Source organism: Schistocerca nitens, chromosome 5, assembly GCF_023898315.1.
Source record: "Schistocerca nitens isolate TAMUIC-IGC-003100 chromosome 5, iqSchNite1.1, whole genome shotgun sequence".
NCBI lineage: Eukaryota > Metazoa > Arthropoda > Insecta > Orthoptera > Acrididae > Schistocerca > Schistocerca nitens.
The window spans coordinates 759293258-759318574 of NC_064618.1; the positions used below are offsets into that span (position 1 = coordinate 759293258).

At 38.5% G+C, this 25317-nt stretch overlaps 1 protein-coding gene across 2 annotated transcripts in view; it reads left to right on the forward strand.

The window, feature by feature from the left end:
* Nucleotides 1-25317, forward strand: part of LOC126259564 (glycerol kinase-like) — a 155703-nt gene that overhangs the window by 70133 nt on the left and 60253 nt on the right. For both annotated transcript variants that reach the window (XM_049956463.1, XM_049956462.1), the window contains 2 exons: nucleotides 4601-4857; nucleotides 14147-14352. In XM_049956463.1, coding sequence (XP_049812420.1) covers nucleotides 4601-4857; nucleotides 14147-14352 — 463 coding nt within the window. The remainder of the gene's footprint in view (nucleotides 1-4600; nucleotides 4858-14146; nucleotides 14353-25317) is intronic.

The window sequence follows — 25317 nt, forward strand, 5'->3', positions numbered from 1 at the left end:
TTCTGACCGAATAATATTTGAAATAAACAGGAAAATGTGTTGTAACATTCTTAACTATCTGAAAAAGTGCTCTGGATAATTTTTGAGTTGTTGATAATCTGCAGTGTGGACGGTCTACATTCAAAGGGTGGATCCATATCTCTTCTTTCTCCATTTTAATAAACACATTTTTGGCACTACTAACCACAATTACTATTGTCAGACTATGTTGAGATAATTGTTTTGATTCACACAATACAATTAATCCATTCAACTAGTCATCTGAACAGAAGCATGTTACAAATAGTCTGTGAGAATTAAGGTGCCTGCACAACCAGTAAGCAGTTATGTGCCAGCAGTGAGCCTGCAGCGTAAATGCAACAAGGCTTCCTGTGAGCAGCGAGGTGTGATTTGCTAGCAGCAAGGTGTCGGCAGTGTGGCTGCAGTATAAACATTCCCTAAAAAGTGCTGGCTCCCAATATGCGGAGGAAGAATATTCCCACTAGCTTCATGAGCAAACTTGTCTAGTTACTTTCCCATTGATCTCTGATAGTAAGAAATGGAAATAACTGTGGGGCTGAGAATGACAAGTGTAGGGTTAGCCCTGTAAGCTGTTGTCTCTCCCCTGCTGTTCAATGTGTTTACATTGGACTTACGTCCAAATTTACCTTAAAAAGTAACAGTTTACAGTACGCTGATGACCTGTGTATTTATTCAGCGAGTGACTCACTTCCTGGTGGCTCCAGAAGATATATCAAGCTATGTCTAGACTAAACATGTATCTGGTGAAGAGAGGTTTTGATATATCGTCTAGCAAGTCTTCAATTCTGTTCAATGCCAGATACAGGATTCGTCCCTTGGAAGCACTGGAGTTTGGTTTGTATGTACTACCAGTCAAGGCAGCAGCCAATATTTTGCTCAGATCCCTGTAGGACAAATAGTGGCTATGTAATAAACAGGAATCATCATCATAATGATACACTGCACCAGATGCACCACACATGATAAGTTCTGTGGATGCTGATGGTTTTCAGTCCTTTTATGGTTGTGATTCTCATTGATTACTTGACAACCATTTGCCATTGAGGGGCCTGATAGTGGAGTGAACAACAAAAACTGGTTGCAGTCTTCATTATTAAAATGCTATCTCAGAACCCAGTACCCAGCACCATTTGCAGTCTAGCACTAAAAAAAATTGATTTTCCATACCTCACATAATTATTGAGTGAATTTATAAATTTACAATGCTGCCATGATCCACTCATTAAGAGGTATAATCTTATGTTTAACTTTTAACACAATAAGACAAGTATTACAGCTAGAAACTATATGTTTGTTTTAAGGCAGGGTAACTGATGGCATGCAAATACAAGGACTCCACTCATCCAGTTTTTGAGAATGAGAGCACTGAGTGACTTCCATCAAAGTTTACACAAAATTTTAAACATTTGCAAAAACTTTTTTTTGCTAACTCCCCCCTTCCCCTCCCTGCCCCTCCCCCCCCCCCCCCATATTATGGAAGGGAAAAGGTTTATCACTTACTGTTTCACTGGTTGTCCAGTCAGACTTGGCATCATCCATGATGTTTTAATTTATTGCTTCTTTACTACTAACTGTATTTGCAACACAGTTTGCAGACAGTATCTCTGTATACCTCTAAATGTACCTGCAAATTTATTTCACTGTACAGCGTAGTTCAGGAGATATTATGTTAGGAGCACAGAGAGGCATAAACACTAGCTTTTGCATAAAATTGAGTGCAGATTACCCAGTTTAAATTCGCCCAGTGTTTCATAATGAGAGCAGTTAGTGACTTCCAACAAACTATAGGCATAATTTAACACATCAACTCATTTGTAATGTAATCAAATATTTGAAACAGTTTTATACATGCAAGTTCGATTCTGTAAAGAACTGGGGTTTACTAGTTAGATAATAAAAAACAAACACACAGCTAACAGTGTTATTTATTGTACCACATACATATTACAGAACCTGTCGCAAACTGCAGAAGGTCCACTACTGTATTGCGAACTCCCATGGATTTGAGGTGGGGAGAGGATGCAGACATTGCACTAAGACTGTTTCATGCTTTGGTACATCCATACATAGATTATGGCTGTCTTTGTTTTGGGTTAGCTCCAGAAATGTGTTGAGAGAATTAGACAAATGTGAGTTCAGTGCTGGAGACAGTGCAGTCTACACTAACCTAACACTCTTCTAGTTAAGCAAATGACCATCCCCTACATCTACGTTGCGAATATCTGAGAGCAAAATTTTTACTCATATGGTCACAGCTCGGTCAGGATCGTATATTACATCATGTATACCTTAATGCGGTTGTGCAGATTCTGGATCAGTGGAAGTCTTTCTCCTCCTGTTGCCACGTGCATGGGTACCAGTTCATTTCCCAAATAAAGTGCGTCTGCACAATAATTACTGTTCTTTGAAGAAGACTACCATACAAGTGTATGTTGTGGTCTTCAGACCTAGACTTTGGCTGTGGTTATTAAAGTAATTGCATTTTGATTGACTAGCTCTCCAGACATAACAATGTAAGATTCATCTACACCAATGCTTCAGAGAATAAAGGTGGTGGTGGATGTGGTTGTGCTTACTGGGATAGCAGCTGTCATATTGAAATAAAATTCAAGCTCCCTAAGGAAATTGTGATTGTGACACCTGAGCTTTTGGCTATTCTTCAAGCCGTTCATTATGCCATGAAGCACTTGGACTCTGAGTTCGTTGTTCTTTCTGATTTCAGATTAGTGCTGGAATTGTTAAGACATTTTCACAGTGAAAAATCCAGCCATACTATAGTGTATGACATCTTGAATATGATGATACAGATCACAAATAGGAACCATTAAGTTACCAATTGCTGGATAAAAGCACACTGTAGGATACTTGGTTGTGAGGCAGTAAACAAGCTAACCAAAGCAGCAGTCAATGCAGAGCAAGGGGCACATGGAATTATTAGCTACAGATCTTTTAAACAGTATTAAATCAACAGTCAGAGAGAAGTAGAACATAGAATGGCAAGAGACATCCATATACAAAGGCAAAGATTATGGCCAAGTGAATGCAATCTGATTCCTAACTTCCGACATGAGAAAAAATCAGTGCACCAGAAGACTCACAAACACTACAAAGCACCTACCATTCAACCACTGCTGTTGTAGGAACCATCTACAGTATATTGCTCTGGTCGCATCCCCATTATTTGAAGGCGATGAAAAAGATGATGTGGATCACATTATTGGCTGCACAAACAGATACAGTGCAACAAGCTACCTACAACAACATCTGGTCACCATCAGTGCTGTTGGCCAACTTTTATCACCATACTGCTCTGCTTGAAACTTTTGAGAATAATCATATTTTACATGCCTCTTTGCTGGAAGAGCAGATCAATTTATAATATGATGTGATCCTACTGTAACTTTTGATTATGATGGTACATTAAACCTTATATGTAGTATGATGAATGTATGAGTTCTGCATAGGGAGGGACATAGGTACACACACACACACACACACACACACACACACACACACACACACACACACAGAGAGAGAGAGAGAGAGAGAGAGAGAGAGAGAGAGAGAGAGAGAGAGAGTAGTAGTAGTATTAGTATTAGTCGTAATAGCAGTGTTGCTAAGATTGACATCCTACCTTAAATGTTCAGAAATATATAATCATGGATTTCACAAAAAGTAGGATGACTACAATATCAACAAGGCAACAAGACACAACTGGAATCCAGCAACTACATTCAATGTTTTTGGTGATATGACATGAAATGATCACATAGGCTCAACTTTAGGTAAGGAGGTGGTAGGCCTTTGTTAATTGGTAGGATACAGGGAAAAACACATTCGGACTGTAAAGTATATTGCTAACTAAACAGCTATGCAAGCCATCCAAAATATTACTCAGTTGTGTAGGAGCCATACAAAATAGGACTAACAGATGACATAGAATAAGGGCAGCACTGATAGATACATGTGTTTGAGATCCATAGAGGAGTGTGACAGAAATGCTGAAAAATCTCAACTGGACGATGCTTGTAGCAGATGGCAACTGTCCCACGAGAACATACTTACATAGTTTCAAAAACCAATATTTAGTAAGGAATCAAGGAATGTACTACAACTGTGTAAGTATAGCTCCATTACGGACCATGAGGACTAGATTAGGCTTTGTACAGTGTACTCAGAGACACTTGAGCAACCATTCTTCCTATGGTTTATACATCAGTGGAATGGGAAGAAACCCTAATACATGGTACAGTGGGAGGTATCCTCTGCCATGCAGTTCAGAGTGGTTTGCAGAGTAGGTGTACATGAAAATTGTATTTAAAAAAAGCAAAAATTATGTGGGGACAGATACTGAATCCTTTTTTTGTGTACAATGAAGAATGATGGAAAATAGTTATGTAGATGTAATCTCTCATATGACCAGACACATAATTATGTTTTTGTCAGATATACAATGATGGATTTTACCTTAAACAAATGTTTTTCCAACTTTCTGTACCCATCTTATCCGTAGACCATTCCACCATGGCATCACTTATCATTTTCAATATTTTTGTAAAAATGTCTGTACTTATTACAGGTAGTGCACTCAAGTCATGGCCTTTTGACAACTGTAGCATATCGCATGGGAAAAAATACTCCTCCAGTTTATGCCCTGGAAGGCGCCATTGCCATTGCAGGTGTTGCATTTAGTTGGCTGAAAGATAACATTGGTATTTTGAAAGATATTGCTGAGTCCGAGAATATGATTAAAGAAATGACAGCTCATCGTGAAGTTTATTTTGTTCCAGCATTCTCTGGACTTTATGCTCCATATTGGCGAAAGGATGCTCGCAGGTAAAACCCTCAAATACCAATTCTTCAGATTATCTTTTCGTATTGTACTTTTTTCGTATTGTACTTTTAATTTATTGTGACGCTTTTTATTTTCTCCCCAGAAGCAATACTTGCTTTTGGTTTTTCTATATTTTTCTTTAAGTGATAAATATGTATTGATAATAATAATAATAATAATAATAATAATGAGAAGTCATGAGGAAATCGTAGGGTAACAGGATGGTTATCCAGCACATACATTCACAAGGCAAAATTCTAGTCCTGCTGCTAGACACATTTAAAAGTTCCAACTATTCCTAACTTTCAAAACTGTTAGTTCCTTCCTCAGAGAGAAAATAGGTATTTGTTTTGGAGGAGCTAGTCACTCAGACTCTGATTTGAGAGGGATGCACATATTGTGAGAACAAGAGATGACAAAAACCTTTCAAAGATGAATGACCTATCATATTTGCCTTTCTTTGCCCTTAGAATGGAGGAGTTCCATTTGATCTGTGATGTGAATGACATTATCCTCCTTCCCAACTTTTCATAATGTATGTGAATGTAAGTGATGGCCATCCATTGTGTCTCCTTATAATTTACAGAAATAATAAGTACTTGAAAATATGAAACAAACCTGCTGATGATCGAGGAGAGAAAAAAAAAGTAGTGGGTCCGTCTCATGGCTGATCACTCGATGGTGATAGTTAATTTTAATTATTATAAGTAGTTTATCAAACTTGTGTGTGTTCAGCTATGTCTACAAACTCCCAGCAAAGCAGTCAGTTACTAATGTAAACACATGACAACTAGTCAGCTGTGACAAACATAGGATTTAGAAATGAGATATTGTGTGTGTCTGAGCACACTATTACATCTGATGTACTTTCTCTCTGATATCTATATGCTACTATATTTCAGTGTATCTATAGTTATTGTTGATGGTAATTTGAGGTAGACATTCCCTTACCACAAAGAAAGTCGATGGCCTACCAGTCCAATCAGTTTCTCATTACATATGTGTGTAGGAAATAAGTATTCAGAATAAGCTTGCGTGACTGGCATGATATTTCTGCATGATTCATCAGGAAAAAAGAAACTGCTGCACAAAGTTTATGCATTTCATTGGATTTCCAGCTAGCAAAATGAGACATGGGAAAAAAGGAAAACAGTCATGGAAGTAATTTGTTTTCCTTTTTTGTCCTTTTTACAAGAGTGCAATAATGACTTAAGGACACTCTTCTGTGTTCTTTCTCCTAGAGGTATTAATCATGCAGCATATTAGCTGGAAATGTACAGTGGAAAACAAATGGCAAATTGAAACTTTTGGCTGATATATAAAATAGAAATGCTTGGCTAGTTTAACAGGTTGCTCATTGTCTGTGAAAGGCAAGCATCTAGGTTTGAGTTCTTGTAGGCTTAAATTTGTTCCTACCTACACATTTTGGATTGAATCTGAATGCATTTTACATCAATACACAGTGTATAAGGACAGTCAAATGAAAATGAGACAAATAGGGAAAAAGTAAGTAAACTGTTTATTATTTATAAAGTAATTGCCATAATTGTTAATGCATTAATCCCACTGTGAGACGAGATGGTCAGTGCCTTCATGGAAAAATGTTTGCCCTTGCCTGTGGAACCACAGTAGTACCCAGGCATGCACTTCGTTGTCCTAAGTAAACTGACAGCCACAGATATCTTTCCTTAGGGCTCCAAAAATATGGAATGCAGAAGTTTCACTGGTAAGCCCTTTCACATCCTTCATACAGTCCCAATTTCTCCCCATGTGATTTTTGAATTTTGGAGCTTTGAAGGAAGACATTGGTGGCCATTGATTTGCTTTGGATGAAGAGTTGCATTTCTGGGTACAATCCTGTTTCTGTAGGTAACCACAAATATTTTTCCATGGAGGCAATGACCGTCTTGTATCAGAGTGAGATAAATGTATTAACAATTATGGCGATTACTTTTGAAATAATAAACAGTTTACTTACTTTTTTTCCCATCTGTCTCAGCCTTATATTTCATATATTACCAAATATTTGAGAACAGTTAGCATAATATTAGTTTTGTTATTTGATCAGGTTTTTCTTTGGAGTCCACAAAAGTTCAATGAAGTGTGATGATTTGCTGTTTCCATTATCATCCTGTGTACTTCTGCGAGGTGACTTCACAAAATAAGTTACGCACTATTATGATAGGTCGAGTAATTTTTACACTTTTATGAAATGCTGCTGCATAGTATTTAAAGTGACACAGATACATATTCACCTAGTCTCTGTAAAACAACAATCTGAACATTCAGTCATTTCACTACAGCTGGGCGCAACATTGTGTTTGATCCATATACTGCCAGAATTTCATGGTGAATGTGTGTGTAGTTTAGATATTTTGCAAACAAGGATTGTACTTAAATGTAATGTTATGGAATTGAGGAAAGTGAATCAGTTCTTTGGAAGAAATGACTTGTTATAGTTTGACTCAGTTTGTCAGCTTATTGCCTATGAGAGATGATCACACCTGATCACTTTTGAACATACACACTTATACACTTGTGCACTATTTGTGATATACAAACACTTAACACTCACTTAGCATTACCTCTGGTGTAGTAGATATTGTGACAAAGTGCTGCTCGTGCCTGCATCCTGGATCATTTGGTGGCATCCTGGCTTGTCAGCAATGAATATCGGACCTCAGCCGTGACTCACTGGCTTGTCACCATCTGACATATTCTGTGGCCGTCGCAGCTACTTCTGGGGTCTGTCTAGGGGTAATTCTTCTGGTTCATTAGCTGGTTTAGTATACCACTGTTCTAATGTGGCTTTACATAATTCAAATGCATTATGATTGAGCAAAGTGGTGATTGGACCTATAATGTAACCACGGAGGTGATTTCAAGGACTTTATGTGGTCTTTTCCATGCAATGTAAATTTCCTGGATTGAACGAATAAACAAAGTCTTCAACACAATATTTAGGTATAATAGCTCCATGGTCACGTTGAGTGGCCTGCTGGAGAAATGCCTGTGTGTTTCAAGCCTTTATGTACTTCATACGTCATTTAGTTTACTGACTAAGTGTCTGATGTGTTCATTGATGCTGCCTCTTGCTGATGTTGCAAAGTGAAATGGTGAGGTCATGATGATGTAGACTATTTGGTAAGGGCTGAGTGTGTGCTGTTGTGGACCTTTGTGTTGTATTTGCTGAGATGTATGGTGTGTCTATGTCCCAAGAATCGTGCTTACTGCCAACACAATTTTCTTAATGGTTTAATGAACTCTTTCGACCTGTCCATTCCTGTTAATGATGCATTGTCCGTAGCTTGTTAATTTTCAGCAACAGGCAAATTTGCTGTAGTAATTTGGAAGTAAAATTGGAGCCTTGGTCACTAATCATGGAAGGTGTGCCATATTTCAAAATCTTGTATTTAATAACCACACATGCCACACTTCTTAGCACTTTGGTCCAGGATAGGTGTCATTAATAGGTATCTCAAGAAATGACCCAAAATAGTCAAACTGTAATGATTTCCATTCTTTGGTTTTTGGTAAGGGACCCGTTTAAGGAAACTGTTCATTCAAAAAATTTGCTTTGTTTCTGGGAGTTCTTACAGAGCTGCTTTGCTTTTGGCCACATCATTTTGCTTATTTCATGAATCACAGCATGGAACATAACTGTAAGCCTTTGGTTTCCAGTTCAGCCACCAATAGTTCTGGGCTACTGACAAATTAGTAGCTCTTTTGGCACTGTGCTCTGTCAGTGGAATGTTATGACTTATTTTATCACTTGTTCTTGTAGGCTTTCAGGTATAAAAATACATTTTCTCCTTAGTTGTGCTGTTGTAAAGTATTTCATCAACAATTTCAAATTTAGGATCTTGTTTCCAGGTTGAAACTTGTGTGTTAATGAATTCCTCTTCCCTGCCAGCTGTGAATATTTTCCTGCTTGATCCATCTGCATTGCTGTGCAGCTTTCCAGGTCGACAAACTACTTTCAATTGGTACTCATTTCAATGCAAGGCTGCTGCTGGGATCCTTAGGGTTTAGAAGCTATTTCAGTGCTGCATGATCTGTTACTACAGTGAATTATCAGTCGGGTAAGAAAACTAAACTGTAATTTATGCCATAGACTACTGCAACTAATTACTTTTCTGTTGTCTAGTAACTGAATTTGGTTGATTTCAGGAGATGAGGAGTGAGTGAAATTAGGCACTCTTCTCTGTTGATTTATTGTGATAAAGACCACCCCCACTGCAAAATTACTAGTAGCCAATATGGGAACTATTGCCAAAGCTATTTTCAGAGCTTTCATTGACTGCTAAGTAAAACCTGCTCCTTCTTTGTGCAGTTGAGTGATTGGATATACTATGCTGAATAACTCATTGTCAAAATTGACAAGGCCCAGAAATGCCTGCAGTTCTTTCACATTTGTCAGTTCTGGATATTCGTCACAACTTTTTAAATTATTTTCAGCTCCATCTGTTGTTATCCTATGCCCTAAATATTCTACTTCAGTTACAGCAAAATGAAACTTTTACATGGATAGGGAATGATTTGCACTGCTCAGTCTCTCAAATACTGCTCTTAGTAACATTATTGTGGTAAACCAGAACTGTGTGGATGCGAATCCTCTGAGGACAGTATCTCACCTGTAGTTGTAAAAAAATGTGTTTTAGCTCTGTCATCTGGATATACCTGCTGCTTAAATCAGATTCACCGAAGATTTTGCACAAATCAAGATAATTCAAAGAGAGTATGAGATTTAGTATCGGATGAATATCTGGTAACACTGCAGCATTCATCTTCCTGTGATCAGCACAAAACCTGTAATGCTGATCACCTGTATGTGATTTTTTTCCTTGATAATTGCTATGAGGGATGTTCACGTTGGATCTGGTGGTTCTGTGGGCTTAGTGAATCCCACTTCCAGCTGTTTGACCAAGGATAAGTGTCTATATGGAATTCTGTTTGCTCATTGAGTGATGGGTACTGCTTCTCCGATATGTATCCTTTGTTGAACTAAAGGGGTTGCTGGAAGATTGTCTTGGTCTCAAAACATATCGGAGAAGGCAAGTAGCACTGTGCGATAAATGAGTGAAATGATTCAGTTGCTTTGTCAGTTAATTTCTTCACACTGTCTTAAGGTGGACAATAATTAACAACCTACATGTCTTGTTCGTTAATAGGTACTTAAGTTTCATCTTATGTTCTGTATTCAGTATTGCCGCAACAATAGTTTCTTGTGGTAGTTCCACTTCAGTGTTACTCATATTAGTAATGCTTGCTGGAATATGCAATTCTTATTTGGCTCTTCTTTGATAACACTGACAGTTCTTGCTCCACAGCAATGTCTCTGATGTAGCAAGTTACCATTCAGTATGCGTCTGTTAACAACACATTACTTCCCCCGTACTATGGCAGCTTCATGTCAGTATAAAGAGTTTTTCCTATTCGCAGGGGGTTGCACTCACATTCAGCCAAATGTACAGGGATTCAGAACAGCATAACTGCATCGCTACTTGATTTGTGCATTACCTTAGTAGCACTAACATTCCTTTGAGTCTGACCTTTAGAGTTCACGATAATTGTTATGAGCGAACAGGATTCTCTTTCTTCTATACTGATCGGAGTGTGGTTAGCTACCATGAAATCCAACTTTAATATACCTTCACAGCATTTTTCTCTACTCCTTATCACAAGCATTTCCATCATGTAATCATCTTGGCCTGTCACAAAGTCAGTCAGAACTTTTCCACAATTGTGCACGTGGTTGCCATTTAACCCTTCAATTGTACAGGTTGCTTGCCACCAACTTTTGTCCTTGAATATTTTGCACCACATCCAAAAAAGGAACCATATTTTGCCCCTGGTAAATTGTGTTGGCAAGTAGGCCTTTGGAATAGTGGAGCTCACAATAACTAATATTTCTTGGGGAAAGGGGAGGCAGTGGTAAAGGAGTGGCCCTTTGTCCCATCAGCCTTTCGTGTACTCCTCCAAAAGCTCTTCGCTTTCAGTCTTGTGTTCCCTTCTTACACTTTCAAACTGCGTGTCCTTCTACTCTGCAGGTAAACATCAAATGCTTTTCATATAAGAAGTTGTACTTTATTGCCTGTTCTCATGATAGCTGATTTCCCACAATTTGTGATTAATTTGAGGTCTCTTTAGCTCTTCAAAAAATTGAATTGCTGTTTATATTGCTTCTTCATTTGTTTTACAACATGCCAATCGTACTACTCAGTCGAGTTCAACCTGCGGCCCTTTCAGAAAATGTATCTAATGCCATTTGTCCAGCTTCTAACAGTTTTGTCCCATTGTGTGAATTGGCTTCCTGAGCTCATACATATTAGCATTAGTTTTTCTAATGCAATTCACAAATTACTGGGTGGATTCTCTGTCCAAAATAAGCATACTATGCAGTTGCATCATGTAAAACCTCGCAGTGTTTTTCCTCTTGTAGTGTGACTGTTTAAAATTGTAATAGGTAGCTGCATGACTGCATATAGAATCAAGTGTAATAAAGTCAAATACTTCATCTTGGATTGACAATTTGACCACAGTTACTTTGTCAGAGTTTCTCCAAGATCCTAAATTTGCTGCATTCTCAAGTTTACTGAAAGCATGTGAACATACTTAAATGATCTTTTACGAAAAACTAGAACTGTGCACTTTCATTGGTCATACTCCGAGGCAGCTATTTACTTGACCCGCATCCTTTCTACCACTCGTAGCTGCTTTTAACTGACAAATTTCTGAGTGTTATTTCTCTGTAAGTCTGTAAATCCACACCTTGCTGTGTATCTGTCATGAGTGATTATCCGGATTCTCCAGTTAATAGAAATTTGTCATCATTGCAATTCACATACCCACCAAGCAAAGCCAGTGTTTGCGGCACTCCTGTCTTCACTGCTGGGTCTTGCTCTGCTGCATTACTGAAGAAAAATGCTTCAATGGAAGAATGTTGTCTGCATCAGCCTACATTTGGATACCGCACACGAATTTTCACAAACATTACTGATCACTGCTTCACCCAATGGAAACTTGTCAGTTTTCTTCCCTCCTCAGGAGTAGTGATGGGTAAAGGAACACTGAGGGTCCTACATCGGCCAACATTTTATAAGGTACATCATGCAGAATGAGCAGTGGCGGTTGTGAGCTCATGAAGAGTAAGCAAGTGATCGATACTAATAGCAAATAGTCCAGTTATTGCTCATGTCTACTAACCTAACTTGGTGCTGATGTCAGTGTTGGAAACAACACCACAACAGACAACCAGCAACTTTGATTCTACACAGACAGCTTTTAGGGACTAAAATGGAGTCAGCTGACAAGAATGTGCATACTGAATGCTATGAGGGGACACTCTCACCCTACTTCTGTGGGCTCTTCCACTTCTGAAATTTTATATATTGAATATGGAAAATTTTAATTTTTAATGCATTGATTTGTTTATTGGTTCAAGTCTTCAACAAATCTGTATTTACTTATTTCTGAATACAAAATATTACTTTTGATAAAGATACTATAAGGATATACATCAAGCATACTGAAACATCAGTCTTTGTTATAATTGATGATCTTCATTTTAAAATTTGGTGTGGTTATTACTGGAGTTCAGATTTACATAAAATGACATAAAATCTTAAAACTTTACAATTTTATACCATGAACACAAAGAATAAAATTGTTCCATGGCTGCATTTGGACATGACAGAATCAGTTGTACATTCATTATTTCAGCATATTTATCTCAAAAAAGGAATCAAAAAAGAATTAATTTAACCTCACATCACAAAAATTACAATGTGAAATAATTGATACCACACTGCAACAATAAAGAAAGAGAGAGATACCCAACGGCAAAAATTCCATACACGTACAAACATTATATGTTATTATATATTTAATTTATCAGAAATGTTCATTGCAGCATATGCTACACTACAGAGTAGAAAAGTGTCGTTTAATTCATAGGTGGGGGAGAGGGTGGGGAGGCGTTCCAGTCCCGGGAGCGGAAGGACTTGCCTTGGGGGGGAGGGGAGGACGGGTGAGCGCTCGCACACACACACGTGTCCATCCGCGCATATGTGTGTGTGTGCGAGTGTATACCTGTCCTTTTTTCCCCTTAAGGTAAGTCTTTCCACTCCCGGGATTGGAATGACTCCTTACCCTCTCCCTTAAAACCCACATCCTTTCGTCTTTCCCTCTCCTTCCCTCTTTCCTGATGAGGCAACAGTTTGTTGCGAAAGCTTGAATTTTGTGTATATGTTTGTGTTTGTTTGTGTATCTATCGACCTGCCAGCGCTTTTGTTTGGTAAGTCTCATCATCTTTGTTTTTAGATATAAAGACATATTTAGTTTTTTATATTGTGATCCCCATCAAATATCAACGAAATATGACCAAAAAATGGCAAGAATAAATGTTTTCATAAGAGATTATTTCTTCTCTCTTCAAAGTCTACTTAGCAGGTACTTTGTGGCTCCTTCCTCCCAAATGTGTTGTGATGGAAAACAGTCCAGGTATGACTGAGCCTCACTGGGTAAATAATCTTTGTTCATTGTAATCATTGTGCCAGTATACATGGATTAGATGCTGACACTACATCTCTAAATTCACAGTTGAAACCAGTGTCCAATCCTGAGTTTATTTTGTCAGTAAATGCTTTCACTTTAATCCTTGGTTTATTTTGTCAATGAATGTTTTCACCAAAGGTTAAATTTAAATTTTAGTTTCTAGATCAATTAGCCCTCTAATAATCAAACAGTGGAAAATCCAGGAAGGAATGTACTGATATTATGAAAAGGAAAGTTGCCACTCACCATATAGCAGAGATGCTGAGTCGCAGATAGGCACAACAAAAAGACTGTCACAATATAAACTTTGTCAAAAATAGACAACGGACACACACACACACACACACACACACACACACACACACACATGCAAACACAACTCGCACACACAACTGCAGCCTCTGGCAGCTGAAGCTAGAAGTGTGGCATCAGGTTGGTCTGTCTCATCTTGGGGTCTGAGTGACTTGACTTTGCAGCCCAACCTTCCAAAACCTGTCTGTCTTTCCTCCTCAATGAAGGAGTTAAAGGTTCCAGAAGCTAGGAAATAATTTTTTGGACTTTTATTTTGTCTCTCAGGAATAATAGTACTTTATCTCCTGAAGATACGTGAAGTCCAGCCATATTGCGTCCTTGTCATTTACAATTTTCTTAAGTGAATTCTCTTTTTTGTAACTTTTCTAACTTTGAGTGTAAGATTAACATGAAGGAAGAAAATGAATATTATTATTATTTCAGTGTTATATGTGGCCTGTCAGAAGAAACAACTAAAGCAGATATTGTGAAGGCTGCTATGGAAGCAGTATGCTTTCAGACACGAGACATCTTAAATGCTATGAATAAAGATTGTGGAATTCCACTAACAAGACTTCTTGTGGATGGTGGTTTAACTGTAAATGATACAATTATGCAGCTGCAGGCAGATTTGTGTGGAATCCCAGTTGGTATGTACCACATCGAACTGTTTTGTGTTGTAAATTATGTCATATTTGTGGATAACCTGAAGCTTAATTTGCATGTGTCTATATGAGGAAGATAGTTTTTGCTATTTTGTTGATGTCCGGTAAAGTTTGTAAAATTCAGTTTTTAAGCTTCAGCTCCAACTGTGATGACTAGGTAACTATTCCTGTACAAATCTAGTTGGAGGCAATATGAAACACTACATTCATGTTTGTGAGAAACTCTATAGCATATTGGTTTATATATCTGTAAATGCCCCTTGTGTCAATAAGTTTGTTCCACTCAATATGTGTACTAGTGCTCCATCTACAATGACCCTGTGTTTGAAGGAACAACAGGTTGTATATATTTTGCAATTACCGTTACATATGTCCATTCAGTAAGTGCATTGCTATGATATGGAATAAGTCAAGTTTTACAAGGCACAATTACAATGATTTCAGTACACAAAGCACAATAATGATAATTGTAGACAGTTATGTAAGACATTTACATTTGGTGTACATTTAAAATGGGACAAATACACTGAAGGACACATCCAAATTCTTTCTACATCCTTGTACAATCTGAGTTTGTGTTCTGTCTCTGTCGAATTGGTCATAGAGACAGAAACCGTAATTTTCTTTCCTTCCTTAAATCATAATATTAATCACTATGTCTTACTCATGGACACGAGCTGTAAATGATTTGGCAGATATTAGCAAAAGTGAATTGTGAAGGAATGGAAGAAGAAGGTAGATCAATTAATATAGTTGACATTCATTTACATATCTAACATTCATCTTTGCTGTGGCATCTCAAAGAGTTAATAAACTCAGTAACACTGTGGTTGGTATAAAGTTTTTCAGCACCATTTCAAAATTGAGACAGGCTTTAAAAATATATGAAGTTTATACTATTGTGTAACAATCAGTCAGAGCTGTTTTTTAATGTTTTATTTGCCACTGCGGTTTTGAGCGATACACACACACACACACACCATATTGTACACCAAGCGCAGCATTACCACTTCACATCTGTGCCTGCAGTCCGAGAGTAAGTAATGGATTCTCTGCAGCATTATGTGTCATCCCACACAATTGGTCAGAGACTAACAGCCAACAGACTTAGGAATTACCTTCACTTGCATAGGCTACCATTAACACCATACCACAAATGGCCACATTTGGAATGGTTTCATGACTCTGAATCATGGACTGTTGATGAGTGACACCACATTATGTTCACTGGCGAATACAGCGGTGACCGTGGTAGAGGTCCCATTCTTCCACTGTTTTGGAGAGAGACTGGCGTTACTCTTGCTGTCATGGTGGAGGGGGTCCATCAGGTATGACTTCTGGTAGTGATTGAGGAAACTCTGATGGCACAACAGTATGTCATTGACATCTGTCACCTCTCATGAACAGTACCAGGGTTCGGTCTTTCAATAGGGTAATGCTCAACTACACATAGTGCATGTCTCTATGAACTGTCTGCTTGATGTAGAAGTACTCCCATCGCCAGCAATATCCTCAAACATGTTCCCGGATAGAACATGGGACCAGCTTCGTAATAAGTCAGTCCCAGTGCCATTATCCAGGATATCAATGACTTTTTACAACAGTTGTGAGCCAGCTTGCCTCAGGAGAGAAGGCAACAGCTTTATGCCACCCTCCCCATCTGAATCATTCATTTCATTTCCTCCTTATATTCAGAGTGATTCACTTTGATCTTTTATATTTTTTGTGTCGGAGAGTGTATGGTTTTTATTTGTTCTTCAGTTATGACCTGGTTTTGTTTTGTCATACTTATGCAGGAATATTATAATATTGATTTATATCAAAGGTATAAATTAAAAAAAAACTATATCATTGACACACAAATCAATATTGTAACAATTATGCACAACCATGATGAAACAAACATGTATCGTAATTGAGAACTAATATTTAAGATCTTATACCACAAGTACATTTTTTGGAAGCAACCAAAATTGTACATTTGTATCCAGATATGTGGATGTACATGTTGATAATAGCCTGATTATGTCCAGGTACCACTTGAGAACGAGCCATTGCTCAGAACTGTTAGTGGTAAGTAAAATATAAGAAGAGCAGCTGTGATGGATTTTTGTTACAATGTAGACATTTCATACAATTTGTTGGGGTGCAGAGCAGTACACACAAGAAATATTCAAGAGTTCCAAAACTTATAGAAGTTTAAGTATGACAAAGAGATTGTGAAGAAGCTCATAACTTCACTAATATTTTTAAATAAAGACATTACTGGTGAAGAGTAACGATTTGTGTTTAAGATTGGCAACTGAGAATAAAATAATCATTGTAAGTGTCCATTTTTTTGTGCTTTTTGGAATTTAAGGCACCATCGTCAGGTGAGATGGTTAAAATAGAGCCAAATATGTGTTGATGGCGATGGTACACAGAAAAGCTCACCCTCAGGTTATCTTTCACAAGGTTTGTGTACAAAAAGGTTGTGCCACCTAAAATGTCATCTCTTTGTGATGCTCTCCCTATAGAGAGTTTTGCATACATCGCCTTTTGTACTTTCAGTTGCATTTTTGGGGGACTACTGTTAATAACATGTTCTGTAGATAACCTGTATGATTTTTATTCAAATGACATGTGACATTCGGTTTACAGATTACTAAATAACACAGTGGCTTAAATTTAATAAAAACATTCATTTTAGTCTTTGCATTACTTACATTACAAGTGGAAAACAGATTTAACAAGAAGGCGGCTACATTTTTTAAAATTATATTGCACTAAAATATTCATCTGTAAAATAAAGGATTTATCCAGAGGACTTGATTTCAGATTAGATTTAAAATTTGCTGCATTAGCTGTCAGACAGTTGTTGTTTTAGGTCAAAAGATCAAACATTTAAGTGGCTATATATCAAACTCTTATCTGAGCCACTGATAGATTTAGTAATAAGTAACAAAGAATATTATTTATTCTGAAACTGTTCTTGAGATTGTTAGTATTCTTCTAAAATTGTGGTGGATTGTGTATAATAAAGTTTTTTTTAGCTATTGTGAAGGTGTTATTAGAATGATAGAAGAAGAAGTGCCTTCAAAATCATCTCCATTTTTTTGGGAGAGAATTTTGTTGAAGTTCTGTAGCTGGAAATGATTATTCCACAGCTTCACTTTATTTATTTGGTCACAAACAGTTTCGAGACATATGGTCCAATATTAAGTACTCATGCTTGGCAAAGCCAGACACAAGCTGTACAACAGTGGCCGTGAGAGAAGATGCATGTTAAGTGTGTTATGTTTCATGTATGTTTTGGGTAGTATAATGGCAGTTCTGTCTTGGTAATGAGGTTCTGGTGTTCAAAGTAGTTGTGACCAAATAAATAAAATGTAGTTACAGAATAGTTATTAATGGAAGTGCCTACAAGATGACTGTGGGTGAACATTTGTTATCCTCATTGCTTGCTTTTATGCAAGCTGATTGTACCAACACACAACAATTATAGATCTTCTGTTGTTGTTGTTGTTGTGGTGGTCTTCAGTCCAGAGACTGGTCTGATGCAGCTCTCCATGCTGCTCTATCCTGTGCAAGCTTCTTCATCTCCCAGTACCTACTGCAACCTACATCCTTCTGAATCTGTTTAGTGTATTCATCTCTTGTTCTCCCTCTACGATTTTTACCCTTCACACTGCCTCTTCAATTCTATTCAATACCTCCTCATTAGTTATGTGATCTACCCATTTAATCTTTAGAATTCTTCTGTAGCACCACATTTCGAAAGCTTCGCTTCTCTTCTTGTCTAAACTATTTATCGTCCACGTTTCACTTCCATACATGGCTACACTCCGTACTTTCAGAAACAACTTCCTGACACTTAAATCTATACTCGATGTTAACAAATTTTTCTTCTTCAGAAACGCTTTCCTTGCCATTGCCAGTCCACATTTTATATCCTCTCTACTTCGACCATCATCAGTTATTTTGCTCCCCAAATAGCAAAACTCATAAGCATCTCATTTCCTAATCTAATTCCCGCAGCATCACCCGATTTAATTCGACTACATTCCATTATCCTCATTTTGCTTTTGTTGATGTTCATCTTATATCCTCCTTTCAAGACACTGTGCATTCCGTTCAGCTGCTCTTCCAGGCCCTTTGCTGTCTCTGACAGAATTACAATGTCATCGGCGAACCTCAAAGTTTTTATTTCTTCTCCATGGATTTTAATTCCTATTCCGAATTTTTCTTTTGTTTCCTTTACTGCTTGCTCAATTTACAGATTGAATAACATCGGGCATAGGCTACAACACTGTCTCACTCCCTTCCCACCCACTGCTTCCCTTTCATGCCCCTCGACTCTTATAACTGCCATCTGGTTTCTGAACAAATTGTAAATAACCTTTTGCTCCCTGTATTTGACCCCTGCCATCTTCAGAATTTCAAAGAGAGTACTCCAGTCAACATTGTCAAAAGCTTTCTCTAAGTCTACAAATGCTAGAAACGTAGGTCTGCCTTTCCTTAAACTATTTTCTAAGATAAGTTGTAGGGTCAGTATTACCTCACGTGTTCCAACATTTCTACAGAACCCAAACTGATCTCCCCCGAGGTCGGCTTATACCATTTATTCCATTTGTTTGTAAAGAATTCTTGTTAGTATTTTGCAGCCATGGCTTATTAAACTGATAGTTCGGTAATTTTCACATCTGTCAACACCTGCTTTCTTTGGGATTGGAATTCTTATATACTTCTTGAAGTCTGAGAGTATTTCGCTAGTCTCGTACATCTTGCTCACTAGATGCTAGAGTTTTGTTAGACCTGGCTCTCCCAAGGCTGTCAGTAGTTCTAATGGAATGTTGTCTACTCTCAGGGCCTTGTTTTGACTTAGGTCTTTCAGTGCTCTGTCAAACTCTTCACGCAGTATCATATCTCCTATTTCATCGTCATCTACATTCTCTTCCATTTCTATAATATTGTCCTCAAGAACATTGCCCTTGTAGAGACCCTCTATGTACTCCTTCGACCTTTCTGCTTGCCCTTCTTTGCTTAGAACTGGGTTTACATCTGAGAACTGGGTTTACATCTGAGCTCTTGATATTCATGCATGTGGTTCTCTTTTCTCCAAAGGTCTCTTTAATTTTCCTGTAGGCAATATCTATCCTACCCCTAGTGATGTGCGCCTCTACATCCTTACATTTTTCCTCTAGCCATCCCTGCTTAGCCATTTTACACTTCCTGTTGATCTCATTTTTGAGACGTTTGTATTCCTTTTTGCCTGCTTCATTTACTGCATTTTTATATTTTCTCCTTTCATCAATTAAATTCAGTATTTCTTCTGTTACCCAAGGATTTCTATTAGCCCTTGTCTTTTTACCTGCTTGATCCTCTGCTACCTTCACTATTTCATCTCTCAAAGCTACCAATTCTTTTTCTTCTTCTGTATTTCTTTTCCCCGATTCTTGTCAGTCGTTTCCTAATGCTCTCCCTGAAGCTCTCTGCAACCTCTGGTTCTTTCAGTTTATGCAGGTCCCATCTCCTCAAATTCCCACCTTTTTGCAGTTTCTTCAGTTTTAATCTACAGTTCATAACCAATAGATTGTGGTCAGAGTCCACATCTGCCCCTGGAAATGTCTTACAGTTTAAAACCTGATTCCTGAATCTCTGTATAGCTGCCCATGCAGCTTCAACACGACACCACAGTTCATCAAGAGTAGTGACTGGCGTATTGTGACGAGCCAGTTGCTCGGCCACCATTGACCGTACATTTTCAATTGGTGAGAGATCTGGAGAATGTGATGGCCAGGGCAGCAGTTGAACATTTTCTGTATCCAGAAAGGCCTGTACAGGACTTGCAAGATGTGGTCGTGCATTATCCTGCTGAAATGCAGGGTTTTGCAGGGATTGAATGAAAGGTAGAGCCATGGGTCGTAACACATCTGAAATGGAACGTCCACTGTTCAAAGTGCCATCAATGCAAACAAGAGGTGACCGAGACGTGTAACCAATGGCACCCCATACCATCATGCCGGGTGATATGCCAGTATGGTGATGACGAATACACGCTTCCAATGTGCATTCACCGCGATGTCGCCAAACACGGATGCAACCATCATGATGCTGTAAACAGAACCTAGATTCATCCGAAAAAATGAAGTTTTGCCATTCGTGCACCCAGGTTTGTCGCTGAGTGCACCATCGCAGGTGTTCCTGTCTGTGGTGCAGCGTCAAGCGTAACTGCAGCCATGGCCTCTGAGCTGATAGTCCATGCTGCTGCAAACGTCATTGAACTGTTCGTGCAGATGGTTGTCGTCTTGCAAACGTCCCCATCTGTTGACTCAGGGATCGAGACGTGGCTGCACGATCCATTACAGCCATGCGGATAAGATGCCTGTCATCTCGACTGCTAGTGATACGAGGCCGTTGGGATCCAGCACAGCACTCCGTATTACCCTCCTGAACCCACTGATTCCATATTCTGCTAACAGTCATTGGATCTCGACCAACGCGAGTAGCAATGTCGCAATACGATAAACCGCAATCGCGATAGGCTGCAATCCGAACTTTATCAAAGTTGGAAACATGATGGTACGCATATCTCCTCCTTACACGAGGCATCACAACAATGTTTCACCAGGCAACGCTGGTCAACTGCTGTTTGTGTATGAGAAATCGGTTGGAAACTTTCCTCATGTCACCACGTTTTGGATGTCGCCACCAGCGCCAACCTTGTGTGAATGCTCTGAAAAGCTAATCATTTGCATATCACAGTATCTTCTTCCTGTCAGTTAAATTTCGCGTCTGTAGAACGTAATCTTCGTGGTGTAGCAATTTTAATGGCCAGTAGTGTATAACCCTGTATTCACCTGACTAGAAATCTTGTTCCTCCTGCCACCGAACTTCGCTAATTCCCACTATATCTAACTTTAACCTATCCATTTCCCTTTTTAAATTTTCTAACCTACCTGCCATATTCAGGGATCTGAGATTCCATGCTTTTATCCGTAGAACGCCAGTTTTCTTTCTCCTGATAACGACGTCCTCTTGAGTAGTCCCTGCCCGGAGATCCGAATGGGGGACTATTTTACCTCTGGAATATTTTACCCAAGAGGACGCCGCCATCATTTAACCATACAGTAAAGCTGCATGCCCTCGGGAAAAATTAAGGCTGTAGTTTGCCCTTGCTTTCAGCCGTTCGCAGTACCAGCACAGCAAGGCCGTTTTGGTTGCCCCTGCAACTACTGGAACGGTTGCTGCCCCTCTTCAGGAACCACACATTTGTCTGGCCTCTCAACAGATACCCTTCCGTTGTGGTTGCACCTACGGTATGGCTATCTGCATCGCTGAGGCACGCAAGCCTCCCCACCAATTGCAAGGTCCATGGTTCATGGGGGGGGGGGGGGGTACTTTTAATTCATCTACCTTTTTCTTCAGTAGACACTGTGTTGATTACATATGAAATTCAAAACTTTTTACAAGACTGGGATTCACCATGGTGTGAGCCAGTGGTGAGCGGAAGGCATACTAAGGTATGACAATCGGTAATGTTCTGTCTTTTAAAGGCAGAAATTTGGGTTTGAATCCCAATTCAGCAAGTAGATTTAATAGGTCACATATAATCAAGTAGTGTTACCTTTTTGTAGAGATAGTTGCTTAGGATATATCGTAGTGAAAGATTTGCACGACAACATTAATATTTTTGAAACATCAAGTGCCAAGAAGAATACATGTAGTACTTAACAAAACATATCACGCTCCTGACACTACTCAGTTGATTACTAATACAGAACTGTAGATGATCTCTGAGTTTAGAAGTCAGTATGGTATAAACCAGTTACTTACTGCAGTCAGAACCACTAAATATCATGTCGTGTGATGCTCCATGGGTATGCCCTGTCGCTACTATATCTATCGGGTCTTGGGAACAACAACACACACACTCAGTAATAGCCAAAGGGGACTGTACTAGAGATTGTAGAAATGACATGTGACACCTTAAGCTGCTGTTCGATTTATTCTTTATTGTGCAACCCATTATGGTCAGAGACTACTTACCAGTACAGATATTTGTTAATAGCAAGATTTACATACATACATGAAAAATACACCATGTCAAAAATATCAACAATATTATGACAAGGATAGATTGCTACTCACTACATTGAGATGGTGAGTTACATACTAAACAAAGTAAGTCATTCATCAGAAACAGAAAACACACACACACACACACACACACACACACACACACACACATGACCACTGTCTCCAGCTACTGTACCGAGTGAGGTGGCGCAGTGGCTGGCACACTGGACTCGCATTCGGGAGGATGACGGTTCAATCCCGCATCTGGCCATCCTTATTTAGGTTTCCGTGATTTCCCTACATTGCTCCAGGCAAATGCCGGGATGGTTCCTTTGAAAGGGCATGACCGACTTCCTTTCCTAATCCGATGAGACCGATGACCTCGCTGTCTGGTCTCCTCCCCCAAAAAACCCAACCCAGACACTGTGATCCAACTGCAGATTGCAACTGTGTCGGATATGAGCAGCAATCTGGGGTAGGTGTGGAGGGAGATGGGTGGAGATGGGAAAGGGATAGAAGGGTATGTGTGGGGAAAGATGATGTGCTGCCTGTGACATAATACAGGGACAACCCTGCATGCTCTCACAGGCTGCAAAACATCTCCCTCCACCCCTACCCTTCTATTCCTCCCTCTCTCTGCCTCTTGTCTCCTTCTGACCCCCACCACCCATTCCTGATTGCTGCTCACATCAGATGCAGTCACAGTCACAGTTTTCAGTTGGGCGAGAGCAGTAGGAGACAGTGGCAATGTGTGTATGAATTGTGCTTGTGTGAATATGTGTTGTTTTCTCTATTTCCAAAGAAGGACTTCTTATCTGAAAGCTTAAAATTTTTAACAGTCTTTTCATTGTGCCTGTGTGCAACTCAACACCACCTGTATGTGGTGAGTAATAATCTGTCCTTTATTGTTGTTGGTACATCCTGGACTTCCTAATGTCAAAAATATATTATTTATAAATAATGTTTAGTCATGCAGAGGCAGGTGCATCTAATTCTGTGTGACTAAAGACTGCTTAGATATATTGCATTTTCAACATTGTATTTTTTTATGTAGGTAAGTAACTATTTCCATCAACAAACATCTGTGCTGGATAATAGTCTTTGAATGAAACCAGTTGCATAATTAAGAATACATTCAACAGCAGCTTAAGGCATTAAGTGATGTCATTTCTAGAATTTACAAAAGCTGTGGAAGACAATCAATAGAAAATATTTTGTGCCAGAGATGTTATAGTTTATCAATAATTGATTAATGAAAGTATAGCAGGAAGAGTATTCAGTTTATTGTAGTAGGCGTCTTTTACACTATAACATCGAAATAAATAAATAGATAAATAAATAAATAATTCTCCTCTACAACTAATAAATTCAAGCGTACTATGGTTTTATCAGTCTTAAGTTGCTGTAAGCATATACTAACTGATATTTAGTTTATTTTATGAAAACTATTAAAATCAAGATTTTTACTGCATCCAGTCATATATTCAGCATCTGCAAATGCCTTCTACTCAATATTAGGTCTAAGCTTGTCTTTCCATACTAATTAATTAATATTATGTCTTTCTGTCAAATAGAGCAAAATTCCTTTTTCATTTATCAATCCTCTTTTGTCAGTCAAAATTTAGCATTGATCCAGTGATGATATTCCAGTCAGAGATAACACACTCTGTATCTGCTAGATAATGTACTGGTTTTTAACATATATCTGACTGCATAATTACTCTTCCCTATTTATTAGAATTAAATTACTCGACATATTGGGCTTTGACTAATAAACCCCTTGTAAGAGTCTTCACTCAGTTAAATAACTACCATGGTTTTTCTCTGACAGTCAAATTTCAAATCAACTTTGATAAATAAACAAAAAATAATTTGCTCTTTTTGTGCCGGAAAGTAATATTCTTCACCCCCCACTCCCTCTCCTTCCCTGCATACACGTGCTGTCATAGAGAACCGCAGTATTGCATGAATCAAACTACTCTTGGCCCTTCTAAAGAATAAAAAAAAAGCTAGTTGTACCATTGGCACTTTTACCCTATTTATCACACATCGAAACAAATTTTTTCCACTAATGCGCTGGTGTCTCACAACTCGTAAGTATCACAGATAGAATGGTTAAAGCGGTAGATACTTGATGCAGCCCATTCTTGAAGTGAAAAATAATACTATTCCTTGCTTCCTATAGTTCTGAAATATCGCCTCCCAAATCGAAAAACAAAAAATGTTTCTATGTGGTACTCAGTGCTACTAACTTCATACATCATCTTTAACTATCTGAAAAACATTAACAGTAGCATCCATTTCACTATCAGAATACAATTGAATCTATTCTCATATTCAAAACAACCTCCTACCACAATACTTAAGAAAGGAAACAGCCACTCTGCTCACTAGACACAATGCTGCCTGTGGTTTGCTACTAATTCTAGACAACAGTCAATATAATTATTTATCAAACAACTGTCCCTCAGACATATCTCCAGATCTGTTCAAGGTGTAGTGTACTTTGTGATTAAATGGTGAACCTGGTCCTATGTAAATCACTAAGTGATCTAAGGCTTCCATTCAGTCCCTTGTTGAGCAGTCGGGTGTGGCAACTGAAGGTAGCAAAACAAAAGCCAAAATTTTAAATTTCACATTCAAAAAAATTGTTCACACAAGATGATTGTGCAAACATATTATCATTTGACCATAAGACAGATTTCTGTATGGACGACATAATAGTAAGCATGCCTGGTGTAGAGAAACACCTGAAAGATTTGAAAGCTAATAAATCACCAGGTTTGTATGGAATCGCATTTCTGAAAGAGTACTCTATGGCATTGGTCCATTACCTACCCTCTATTTATCGCGAATCTCTTGCCCAGTGCAAAGTCCCAAGTGACTGGAAAA